Source organism: Nycticebus coucang, chromosome 9 (assembly GCF_027406575.1).
Source record: "Nycticebus coucang isolate mNycCou1 chromosome 9, mNycCou1.pri, whole genome shotgun sequence".
NCBI lineage: Eukaryota > Metazoa > Chordata > Mammalia > Primates > Lorisidae > Nycticebus > Nycticebus coucang.
The window spans coordinates 36,936,911-36,949,799 of NC_069788.1; the positions used below are offsets into that span (position 1 = coordinate 36,936,911).

General features: G+C 40.2%; 1 protein-coding gene across 11 annotated transcripts in view; it reads right to left on the bottom strand.

Annotated features, from left to right (window-relative positions):
• UBR2 (ubiquitin protein ligase E3 component n-recognin 2) overlaps positions 1-12,889 on the bottom strand; it is a 136,201-nt gene that overhangs the window by 84,720 nt on the left and 38,592 nt on the right. For all 11 annotated transcript variants that reach the window (XR_008382270.1, XM_053600924.1, XM_053600925.1 and 8 more), the window contains exons 3-4: positions 7,604-7,682; positions 5,168-5,281 (exon numbers count right to left, since the gene is read on the bottom strand). Coding sequence is in view for 10 of the 11 variants with exons in the window: in XM_053600924.1 (XP_053456899.1) it covers positions 5,168-5,281; positions 7,604-7,682 (193 nt within the window). In the remaining variant the exon portion in view is untranslated. The remainder of the gene's footprint in view (positions 1-5,167; positions 5,282-7,603; positions 7,683-12,889) is intronic.

The following is a 12,889-nucleotide window of genomic DNA, read 5'->3' on the forward strand; positions in this document are numbered from 1 at the left end:
ATTTTCTAAGAGAACTAAGGAAAATTTTTTATGGACTCCTATGAAGATCCATACAGGAGCTACCACGTAGCAAGTGCTAGTTCTCAACTAGGAGAGGTGCTATGTCCCACTACTTTCCCTGCTCACTCCCACACCCAGGAGGCCATCTGAAAACCTGGTTGGGTGTCTTTGATCGTCAGAGTGGTGGGAGATGCTACTGCCATTTAGTGAGACATATACAATGCTTTTGAAAGCCTGTATCTGGGATCAACAAACTTTCTCTGTAAAGAGACCATAAGTGGTTTAGTCTTTGCAGACTATATAGATAGGGTCTCTGTTGTAGGCACTCAATTTTGTCATTGTAGTGGGAAAGCAGCTACAGACAATATATAAAAAATTAAGCATGGGTGTATTCCAAAAAACTTTATGAACACTCACACTGGATTTCATGTAATTTTCACATGTCACAAAATGCTACCCTCTTGATTTTTTCCAAATAAAAGTAGAAAAACCACTCTTAGCTATGGTGGTGCCAGATGAAAACAGGTTGCAGTTAAGATTCAACCAGGTTTACTGAACCCTGTCCATATGTGATGAAAAAAAAAACATCCCATCCCCAGTGCCAAGAGTTGGGAAGACCCCTGGCACTTCCTAAATAATATTCCTGTAGAGGTATATTATCAAGTTTCCTCCAGGTTTTACTGAAGAGGCAGGCTGAATGTGAAAAAAAAAAAAATTATGTTAGGCTGGTGGCTTACACTTGTAATCCTAGCACTTGGGGAGGCTGAAGTGGGTAGATTCCTTGAGCTTAGGAGTTTGAGACCAACCTAAGCAAGAGACTCTGTCTCTATAAAAAAAACAGAAAAACTGGTTGGGTGTGATGGCACACACTTGTAGTCCCAGGTACTTGGGAGGCTGAGGCAAGAGGATCTCTTGAGCCCAAGAGTTTGAGGTTGCTGTGAGCTGTGATGATGCCACAGCACTCTACCCAGGGTGACAGAGTGAGACTCTGCCTTAAAAAACAAACAAAAAAATTGTTAGTGGGACCAGTATGCTAAACACAATGCTACCTTTCCGTATCTTACCCTTGGAGACTTCATTTCTCTTAAAGGAACTCTTAAACAGGAAATTCAATGGCAGAGTTTGGAGGTTTTATTCTCTGTGAAATTCCCAGAGTATATATTCTCCAGGCAGGATCATGTGGTTTCAGCCAGGTGTGTGAGCTTATTGGCATCTTCTTAAAATTCAGGGTATTAACCAGAGCTTGTTCTGCTTGATAGCCTTCTAGGTAAGGCGGCTCACGCCTATAATCCTAGCACTCTGGGAGGCCAAGGGAGGGGAGATCTTTGAGCTCAGGAGTTGGAGACCAGCCTAAGGGACAGCAAGACCCCATCTCTACTAAAAATAGCAAACAATTAGCTGGGCATTGTGGTGGGCACCTGTAGTCCCACCTACTTAGAAGGCTGGGGCAGGAGGATTACTCCAGCCCAGGAGTTTGAAATTGCCGTGAGCTAGGCTGATACCACGGCACTCTAGTTTGGGCAACAGAGTGCGACTCTGTCTCAAGAATAAACAAAAACAAGAGTGAAAATTCAGGAAAATAACTGAGGTCAGACTACTTGATAGCCATCTCACTAATGTATGAGGATAAAGCAAACAGAATAACTGCAGGCAAATTCAAAAATTTTTCTCAGAAAACTTTTAATTCTACTTTAACACAAGATTAAAAAAGTAACAGAAGTCTTAAAGTATTTCTTCCAAATAATTGACATGAAATTCACAGAACAGAAAATTAATCATTTTAAAGTGAACAACGCAGTATTTAGTTCATTCACAATACTGTGAACTAGTATCAATATCTAGTTCCAAAACATTTCCATCATTCTAAAGCAAAATTCCTTACCTATTAAGAAGTTTCTCTCCATTTTCCTTTTCCCTATCTCCTGGCAACCACCAATTTGTGTTGTCACTATTGATTTGTCTATTCTGGATATTTCAAATAAATGGAATATGTAATATGTGACCTTTTTAAACTTCTTTCACTTAACAATGTTTTAGGGGTCCATGTATGCTGCAGTATGCATCAGTATTCCATTCCTTCTTATGGCTGAATAATAAGCCATTGTGTGTGTGTATATTTGTGCATATTTATTTATTTATTTTGAGACAGAGCCTCAAGCTGTCACCCTGGGTAGAATGCCATGGCATCACAGCTCACAGCAACTTCCAACTCCTGGGCTCAAGCCATTCTCCTGCCTTTGCCTCCCTAGTAGCTGGGACTATAGGCACCCGCCACAACATCCGGCTATTTTTTTTTTGGTTGCAAGCCATCGTTGTTTGGCGGGCCTGGGCTAGATTCGAACCTGCCAGCTCAGGTGTATGTGGCTGGCGCCTTAGCCGCTTGAGCCACAGGCGCCAAGCCTATTTGTGCATATTTATATGCACATACACACATATACACCCCTCGCTCCCTCTTTTTTTTTTTGAGACAGATCTCTGCTCAGGCTAGAGTGCAGTGGTGTTATCACAGCTCACAGTAACCTCAGACTCCAGGGCTCAATTGATTTGCCTGCCTTGGCTTTTCAAGTCACTGGCACTATAGGTATGTGCCACCACGCCTGGCTGTTTTCTTTTCTTTTTTCTTTTCTTTTTTTTTTTTTGAGACAGAGTCTCAAGCTGTTGCTCTGGGTAGAATGCTGTGGCATAACAGCTCACAGCAACCTCCAACTCTTGGGCTTGAGCGATTCTCTTGCCTCAGCCTCCCAAGTAGCTGGGACTACAGGTGTCCACCACAACGCCCGGCTATTTTTCTGTTGCAGTTGTCATTGTTGCTTTAGCTGGCCTGGGCCGGATTAGAACCCACCAGCCTCGTTGTATGTGGCTGGTGCCCTATCCACTGTGCTACGGGCACCGCTTGCCTGGCTGTTTTCTATTTATCGTAAAGACAGCGTCTTGCTATGTTGCTCAGGCTGGAGTGCAACCTCCCAGCCTCAAGTGAACCTCCTGCCTCAGCCTACCAGAGTGCTAGGATTATATAGCACGAGCCACTGTGTGTGGCCTGCTTTCAGTTCTTTTGGGTATACAGACAGCAATGAAACTGTAGGCTCATATGGTCACGTTTAACATGTTAAACACATTATGTTTAACATTCTGAGAAACAGCTGAACTGTTTCCCACAGCACCGAATCACTTTGCATTTCCACCAGCAAGGGAAAAGGGTTCTAATTTCTCTACAACTTCACCAACACTTATTTATCATTGTTTAAAAATAATGAAGGTGAAGTGGTATCTCATTGTGGTTCCAATCTGTATTTCCCTAATGACTAGTGATGTTGTGCATCTTTTCATGTGTTTATCACTTATGTGTCTTTTACAGAGAATTCCTGTGGCCATTTTTAAGCTAGGCTGTCTTTTTATTGTTGAATTGCAAGGTATACACTCTGGATACCAGATCCTTATTGGATCTACGATTTGCAAATATTTTCTCCCATGGTCCTAAACTTTTATGCCAGTGGTTTTTAATCTTCTTCTAACAAATGACTCCTTTTTTCCCCCCTAAATATCCTTTTATCTTATATTTCTACATATGGAACGCCATTCAAATATAAAAACTCCATTCAAATACCTCTTTTATTCAAAGAGATAAAAATAAAGCTGCTCATAAGAATGGAAAAACCTGGAACCCTGACAACTTGGCATCTTTCTGCAGCAAATTATAGAACACTTGCACAAAGCTGATAAAACACAAAGTATGAATAATTTTGTACAAATTTTGAGCTGTCCAAAACACAGTGGAGCACAACCTAAAAGACACTGTCCTACATCAAAGGTCTTGGTCATTCTGTTAAAATATTTGAGATCTCTAGGGTATGTGCACCAGGAAGGACTCTTAACAGCCATTTGCTCCAAACTGGTATCAGGCCTGCTAATAATACAGAAGTACTCTGGAATGTACCTGCCTCCCTGCCATTTAAAAATAAAAAAATCTGAAATAGGGACCTTAAAACAGTACATTGTCACAGAAAGCAGCAGAAAGGGAATAATCAAAGTTTGGTTAGTGGATATAAATCTACAGCTAGTAGGGAGGAATAAGTTCTGGGATTCTACAGCACTATAGGGTGATTATAATTAACAACAATTTATTATATACTCTGAATGGATTTGATTTCGAATGTTCCCAACACACACAAAAAATAAATGCATAAGGTGATGGATATGCTAATCACCTAATTTAATCTATATATTATATACATGTATTGCAAAATCACACTGTACCCCATAAACATGTACAATTATGATGTATCAATTAAAAATAATGATAAAAATGAACTATCAGGATATCATTTAAAGGAAAATAATACATGATCAACAATTTTAAAAAGTACACATTTATAGCTGGGGTAGGGATGATTTGTTTTGAGCTACCATCTATACACTTGATCTCACAACGTATTCAATCACATGGATTAATCAGGAGACAATGTTACGGGCAGGCTGTCATGTGTGATAATACAAGGAAAAGTTATCTGGCCTGCAAAGTCTTTTTTTTTTTTTGTTTTGATGCAGCCTCAAGTTATCGCCCTCGGTAGAGTTACCCTGGTGTCACGTTCACAGCAACCTCCAACTCCTGGGCTTAAGCGATTCGCTTGCCTCAGCCTCCCGAGTGGCTGGGTGTACAGGTGCCCACCACTACGTCTGGCTATTTTTTGGTTGTAGTTGGCACTGTTTGGGAGGCCTGGGCTGGATTCAAACCTGTCAGCTCTGGTGTATGTGGCTGGCGCCTTAGCCGCTTGAGCTACAGGCACCAAGCCAGGCCTGCAAAGTCTTATCACAACACAGACATACAAAAACTAACTTGCTCAACTGGACTACACATACAGGAAAAATAATCTCTTCAATAATAAATTAAAGCTTTAAAAAACCCTTATGTCTACTTAAAAGAAAACCCCAACGAAATAAGAAATCTAAATTAAACTGTATTTCCAGAATTTCAAGTATGTACTACAAGTAACGGTACAGCACCCACAAAACACAAAGAACCTTCAAAGTACACTTAGGGTTAGTAGCGGCAGGACTATTCGCTTGTCTATTTCTCCCACATTATGACTTAATTCCTATTTCTGAAAATACTTCAAACTTGTGGATAAAACAATATTCCCTTAAAACAACTTTGTGAAAATGTTTTTACCTCTTCTTCCTCAATTTCAGAGGTGTTAAGTTCATGTTTTTGACAGTAAGGACCCTCTTTCCAAGCTTCAGTGTCACCACAGTCACAGAAACCTCCACCTCCCGATGTTGTCATCTTGAAAAAAAATTGTAAAGTATTTTGTCAATAAGTATTTACTAAGGGTGACGAGATAATAAATAAGAATATCAAGTGCTAAGGGACTAACAATGCTTAGGTGTTTAATTTCTTTGGATAGATAAAATCAAATAAAATGCCCAGCCTCTCAGTATTTTAAATAAGCCTATAAACCAATCTAAGTGATTTCAAAATAAAATGAGCTACTTAGGCCAAGCATGGTGGCTCATGCCTGTAATCCAGCCACTTTGAGAGGCTGAGATGGGAGGACTGCTTGAGGCCAGGAGTTTGAGAACAGCCTGGGTAACAAAGCAAGACACCCCTCTATAAAAATACTTAAAGACTGGCTGTGTGTGGTGGCATGTGCTTGTGGTCCCAGTGACTAGGGAAGGTGAAGCAAGGGGAATCACCTGAGCCCAAGAATTTGAAGCCACAGAGAGCTATGCTCCCGCTGCTGCATTCCAGTTTATTTTTTTCCTAATACTCCCTAAATAGCCACTCTCTGAAAGGACAGGTACCAGGAGGTTGGGAAATAGAAAAGTGGACTGCCTGATAATAAACTTTTCTCCACCTGCAGGGTTCAAGAATTATTCATATTTCCTTAAGATATGGCAATGATTGAAGAAATCTGGTATAAAAGAATCTATTATTGTGGGTAGACTAGAAATTCTGCTTTTTAAAAAATGCTGTAAGGAAGATTTCAGGAATGGGTATTAAATGCACCTGATTTTTTTCTTTTGCGACAGAGTCTCATAATGTCGCCCTCAGTAGAGTGCTGTTGCATCACAGCTCACAACAACCTCAAACTCCTGGGCTTAAGCAATTCGCTTGCCTTAGTCTCCCAAGTAGCTGGGAGTACAGGTGCCCGCTGCAATGCCCAGCTACTGTTTGGTTGTAGTTGTCGTTGTTTGGCAGGCCCCAGCTGGATTCCAACCTGCCAGCTCTGGTGTATGTGGCTGGCGCCCTAGCCACTGAGATATAGGCGCCGAGCCTGATTTTAAAACTCACTCTATTATATTCTGCCCAAAGTGAATATTTGTGTTATATATGACAATATAATTAATGTAACCCCACAAATGACAATTTTTCCCAGTGGATGCAAACCTATAATATCAAGAAATGTGTGTAGGCCACCACTGGGAAAATAATAACTGCACCTATGTGCTTGTCCCAGTTTCCTAATGCAGGAAGGACAGTTGAAAAGAGACTGGCTTTCCTCTCCCTGACACTAAAGAGAGCATACGAGGGATAGAAGGAGCCCAATTTTGTAGCTCATTTAGTTTATTATTAACTCTTAGGCAGGGTAAATAAAAACAAAAAGGAGGAAAAGTTCTGACTCAGGAGGGCTCCTAAATTACGAACAAGTTGATTAAAATATTCTGTCTCTGGGTGCCTATGGCTCAAAGGAGTAGGGTGCCGGCCCCATATGCCGGAAGTGGCGGGGTCAAACCCAGCCCCAGCCAGAAATTGCAAAAACAAACAAACAAACAAAAAAATTCTGTCTCTACCATTCCATGTCATGATTAGGATGAAAAGTTTCATCTAACATTAGTTCCCTAATCTTTGAATCTTCATGGTCGGTTTTTAATCTTCTTCTTCTTTTTTTTTTTTTTTTGTAGAGACAGAGTCTCACTTTATCACCCTCGGTAGAGTGCCATGGCATCACACAGCTCACAGCAACCTCCAACTCCTGGGCTTAAGCGATTCTCTTGCCTCAGCCTCCCGAGTAGCTGGGATTACAGGCGCCCGCCACAACGCCCAGCTATTTTTTGGTTTGCAGTTCAGCCGGGGCCAGGTTTGAACCCGCCACCCTTGGTATATGGGGCTGGCGCCCTACCGACTGAGCCACAGGCGCTGCCCGGTTTTTAATCTTCTAATCGAGGAACCAGAACAGATTTAGGAATAACCTGCCTTTACCTATTCCTGACTCAAAAACAAACATACCTGATTTTTGGAGTAGTACCGACTGCATTACAGCCATGGAAAAATAGTAAAATTGGCAGGTGTTGCTGGAGTTGTGCCCCCTCTTACACTATAGTAGATGCCTCTTTAATAAACATTTTAAAATAGCAAAACAAAAACAAACCAGTTGAAAACCGATATGGAAGAGCTGGTATCTGTGTTATCTCTTTGTACGTTCCAAGAAGTATGGACTCATAATTCATTTCTACAATGCCATCATGTTTACTGGCATTTAAATAAATAATTCTTTAAACCGCTCTCCTCCATTTTAGTGTTAAATCTTTGGGTTTCAAATAGAAAGAAAAGGTACTTAGTATAAAATTCAATACTGGGTATGGTTATTATTTGGATATTACTAACCCTATATCGATGGTCTCTGTGAATACTTCCCAAAAAGCACTCCATGCATAAAACACAAGTTGGATCAACTGCACAGTCTCTGTAAAGTTAAAGAAAAAAAAAAAATCAGAGGGTCATAAAATAACTACATATTTCACAACAATCTTAAATTGGAACTCATCCCAGAAGAATCAGAATAGTGAAGTTTCTTGGTGTTCTAAGAAAGGGAATATCATTTCCAAAGATCTGTCAAATCTTTGATCAATGAAATCATTTTAAGAACCTACTTGTCATAATGGATATACACTAAGGAGTTTTTTAAGGCATGTATTATTAGAATAGTAAATTTTAATTTACTGATAAATTTTCCTACAGATTTGGAGAAATACATTATATATTAAAACACAGAGCTGTATATGGGATAGATTCAAAATATGTACAAATTTCCCTAAGTTCGTATCTTGGGATTTCAAATAAACTCATCCAAAAAGGTGTTTGAGACCGACAGTCTCCAAAGTGGTAAGTATGCCACCCCAGAAAGGCAGGGACATCTCCTGGGATGCAAGATGACAGTATCAGAACTTCTACTCAAATCTGAGGTCAGGTGCGGCAGCTCGTGCCTATGACCCCTGCACTTTGGGAGGCCAGGGCCGGAACGCTTGAAGCTAGTAGTTTGAGACTAGCCTGAGCTACACCGTAAGACCCCAAGGTGGAGATGCCTGCCTAAAGTCCTAGTGACTGGGGAGACTGTGGCTCCTCAAGTGGAGACTCCTCCACTTGAGTCCAGAAGTTTCAGGCTGCAGTGAACTATGATCACACCACCGCACTCTGGCCTGGGTAACAAAGCAGGACCCCAACACTAAACTAAGCAAATAAATAAATAACTAAAAGAGGAAATTTAATGTTCCACATGTGCAGCATACAAACTGTTACGGGTCTCTGTATTTGGTCCCTGTGGATGGTTATTCACATAACACGCATGGCCTGTGAGACATCTCAACAGGAGATTAAAAATTCCACAAGATTGGCTATGGCACTCTCCCTTGACTGTTTCATTTGCTTTATGACACAGCCAGTTAAGACACACTTACAGATCTTACTGTAAGAGAGAATCTTTATAATTCTATGAAGTGAAATGGGGAGTGTAAAATTAAAACAGTATATGTTAGTCTCTGACATAAAGCTTCTAAAACCTATAGACAGAGGTGCTAGGAGAATCTTTTGCTAATATTTGGGCTTTGACTCTAGTTCCAGACACAGAACTGAGAGAAGAATCTTTTGTTCTAATGAAGTGGCTGATGGCTGATAAGCTCTAGGATAGCCTCAGAATGGGAGATGGCTGCCGAGGAACCAACACGGTGATCAGAGGGTTGAAACTTTCAGTTCCGCCCAGAGGCTGAAGGTTGAGGTGCCTGTGTAATGAAATCAACAAGAAATCCAAGAGGACTGGATTTGAAGGGATTCCGTGTTTCTGGACAGGTAGAGATGTCTGCAGGGTGGTGTGCCCAGAGAGGGCATGAAGTTCTGGGCTTCGTCCCACGTACCTTGCCCTATGCTTCTCTTCCATCTAGCGGTTCACATCTTTTTATAATAAAATGGGTAAACTTTAGTGTTTCTCTGAGTTCTGTGACCTGCTCTAGCAAATTAATTGAACCTGAGGAAAGGGTCATGGGAATCCCCAATTTATAGCTGGTTGCTCAGAAATACAGGGACAACTTACTACTTACAACTGGCTCATGAAGTGGGGGGCAGTCTTGAACCAAATCCTTTCCTATGGGATCTGACGCTCTCTCCAGCCTTTGGCTTCTCTGGGCCACACTGGAAGAAGAGTTGTCTTGGGTCTCACATTAAATACACAAACACTAATGAAAGCTGATGAGCAAAAGGAGGCCTGTGCATAAATTTCATGATATCGGCCACCACAAATAAGAAAAAACTCCTCAGATAATTATCCTAATTATGCTCTGTTTAGAGTCCTTTCAAATTATAAAGCAGGTCCCAAGTTTGTGATCACTAACATAGAAAATGTACATATTTAAGTAATAAAACATCTTTTTACATATTTTTTATAGAAGTAAAAGAAAAGTGGGCAACATAAAACTACTGGCATGTAGGACAATGTATTTGAGAAACTAATGCATTAATATCTAGTTCAATAGAAGCAGCTGCAATTCTCAGTGAGTTCTCAGGTGCTCATCAGCTATTTTGGTTCTAATTTTACTTTTTTTTTCCTTTCAAGACAGGGTCTCACTTTGTTGCCTTCTGCAGAGTGTCATAGCTCACAGCAACCTCAAACTCGGGCTCAAGTGAGACCCTCTTGCCTCAGCCTTCTGAGTAGCTGGGATACAGGCACCAATCACAATGCCTGGCTATTTTTAGAGACCCCGGTCTCCTTCTTGCTCAGGCTGGTCTCCAACTCCTGAGCTCAGGCAATCCACCCACTTCGGCCTCCTAGAGTGCTAGGATTACAGGTGTGAGCCACAGCCACCGCGCCCACCCCCTAATTTTACTCTTAATGTGCTTCATTCTTGAAAATAGATGCTTGCAAATGTTTGTGTTGCCAAAAAGCAATGACATGCAGAAGGTGTGATTGTGAAGCAAGGGATATTTCTTTCTGGGAAGATAGGACCTATGAAAGCCCAGTAAAGAGACCTGATCAAATTTTTCTTGAATATCAGACTGCGGCTCTACACATTCCATTTGAAAACTGGCATAAAATATTTATGTTGACTGAGTATGGAGTTGCAAATATACCAAAATATTATTTTCCCTGAAATCTGAACTGTTTTCAAATTCTTGTATCAAAACAAAAAGCAACACTGTATATTTTTCACTGTTCCCAGGACCACGTTTAGCCAACATATTGAAATGCATAAAATTGTGTGCCTTAATTTGAGCTTTTCATAATTTCATTTTCATTTGGAACTCTGTTACAACTTGAAACATTGTATTGGTAAGTTGGTTTTTACCTTGAAGATACATGTTTAACTGATACAAATGAGCAAACAAATCCTCTAAAAATGCTAAGTCTGGAAGCCAGTTTCCACTATCAGGTTCTGGCACAAATGTAGTTTTTGATATCATAAATGACTTGATGATATGCTGCAAATCATAAAATCTTTTCAACATTTGGCCTTGACTTAGCCATCTTACTTCTGAAAAATAAATGATGTTGCCATAGTCAGCATCAATTCTTATAAGGAATTCCTGGTATTGGCAATGATTCAATCCCTTGCCCCTTATGAAATTCACAGTCTTGATGATTTGCATGACGTTATCCATTTTTGTAGCTTTTGCTCATAAATCTTCTTCATGTACTATGCAATGATATTCATCAAATGTGACTTTTGGGTGGCAACTGCATTGTCTTCTAGGAATTTTACAAGTCCCTCTCTTTTACCTACCATTGCCAGGGCACCCTCAATAACCATACCAGATATGTTCGCAATGGACAAAAAAATTGGGGCCTTGGTGTGTGTCACACTTTATGGGGGCAAGACATGATTGCAAGAGGGACTTTACTTAACAATTGCAATCAGTGTAAACTGGCTTATTGTACCCTCAATGAATCCCCAACAATAAAAAAAAATTGCTTTAGCATATTTTTTACTGCTTTGTATAAATCTCTCGATTTAGTTGTATCTTTTAATACACTAAAGAGGCCATTTCTTCAGTGACATTATATTCATCATCAATATCTCTAATAAAAATGGCAAGTTGTGCCTTATTTGTAGTATCAGTGCTGTCATCAACACCAAAGCAGACATTTTAAAGTTAGTACCTTTACTCTCCAAAATTTTTGATAGATTTTCCAATTTCTTCAATTCACCTGGCTATATAGTCTGGTGAGACAAACTGGTTTTAATAAATATTCCCCTTTTCAAGGGCAAATTGTATCTGCCATGCTTTCCAAACACTGCTTAATAAACTTGCCATGAGTAAATGGTTTTGATTTTTTTTGCTATCAAATATCACATAACTAGCTTTTACAAGTCTGCATTGGAACTTAAAAATTTTTTTGTTGTTGACAATACAGACGTTTTTCAGTTCCGTTATTTTGTCCTTGTGACACAATCCTTCACACACATCGAATCTGGCAGCATGCTTTTGCAAATAATGCCTATTCAAATTATTATCTTTGAATATAACTTGCACAAATTCCCTACAAATAAAGCAAAATGCCTTACTAGTTGCTTCAAAAAACAAGTCAGTACAGTCATCTGTCCATTTTTCAGTGAATAATCTTCCTTCATTTTCTTTTTGGGGCGTTTTGTTTTGAGAGCTTGTATAAGACATGCTGACAGGCTACAGTTACTTTTATTATGAAAATTAACTAACAGGAAAATAGAAAGCAAGGTTTGGGCCCTTCCACATCTTGGCTGATGATGTGGGGAAGATGGAGCGCCGACTGTAAAGCACAGCATGCAATGTGGGCGCTGCTGAGGTGAGGAAGTATCCTTAATAACCAGGTAAGAATGCTTACCTGACTTCTAAACAGCATTAAATGCTTAACATTGCAATGGTAGGTTGAAATATTACTAATAATCACTGCCTCACCAAGTCATCACAAGCACATGTCATGTCTGATGGTGTCAACTGGACTGTCTGTGCTTAGAAAATAACAACTGTAAGCCATCCATGCATACGAATAGTGAGAGAATATGTATGTTTAATTTATGGGACACTGTGACACCATTTGTCATCAATGAAGTTCATACCACGTGGTTGAGTTCCACCAAAAAAAAAAAAAAATCACCAAAAAAAATCATAATATTTTAAGTAAGTTTGTGATTTTGCATACAGCATAATCTGACATTTGCATTAATAGCCATCCTAGGCCACGTGTGAGGTAGACAGTGTCAGAATTGAATTAAATTGTAAGACACTCAGTTGGTATCCACTGGAGATTTGCTTGCATGTGGGGAAAAAACCCACTCACAACTGGTATCAAAAGTGTTCTGTGTTGAGTGTTATATCCCAAACGTTTTATCTACTATCCCAGTGCTGGACACCAGGATTATCTCTAATACCTTTCTACCACAAATAATGATTTTTTTTTTTTTTTTTAGACAGAGTCTCACTATGTTGCCCTTGGTAGAGTGCTATGGCGTCACAGCTCACAGCAACCTCAGATTCTTGGGCTTAAGCAATTCTCTTGCCTCAGCCTCCCAAGTACCTGGGACTACAGATGCTTGCCACAATGCCCGGCTATTTTTTGGTTGCGGTTGTCATTGTTGTTTAGCTGGCCCAGGCTGGGTTCGAACCCGCCACCCTCGGTGCATGTGGCCGGTGCTGTAACCACTGTGC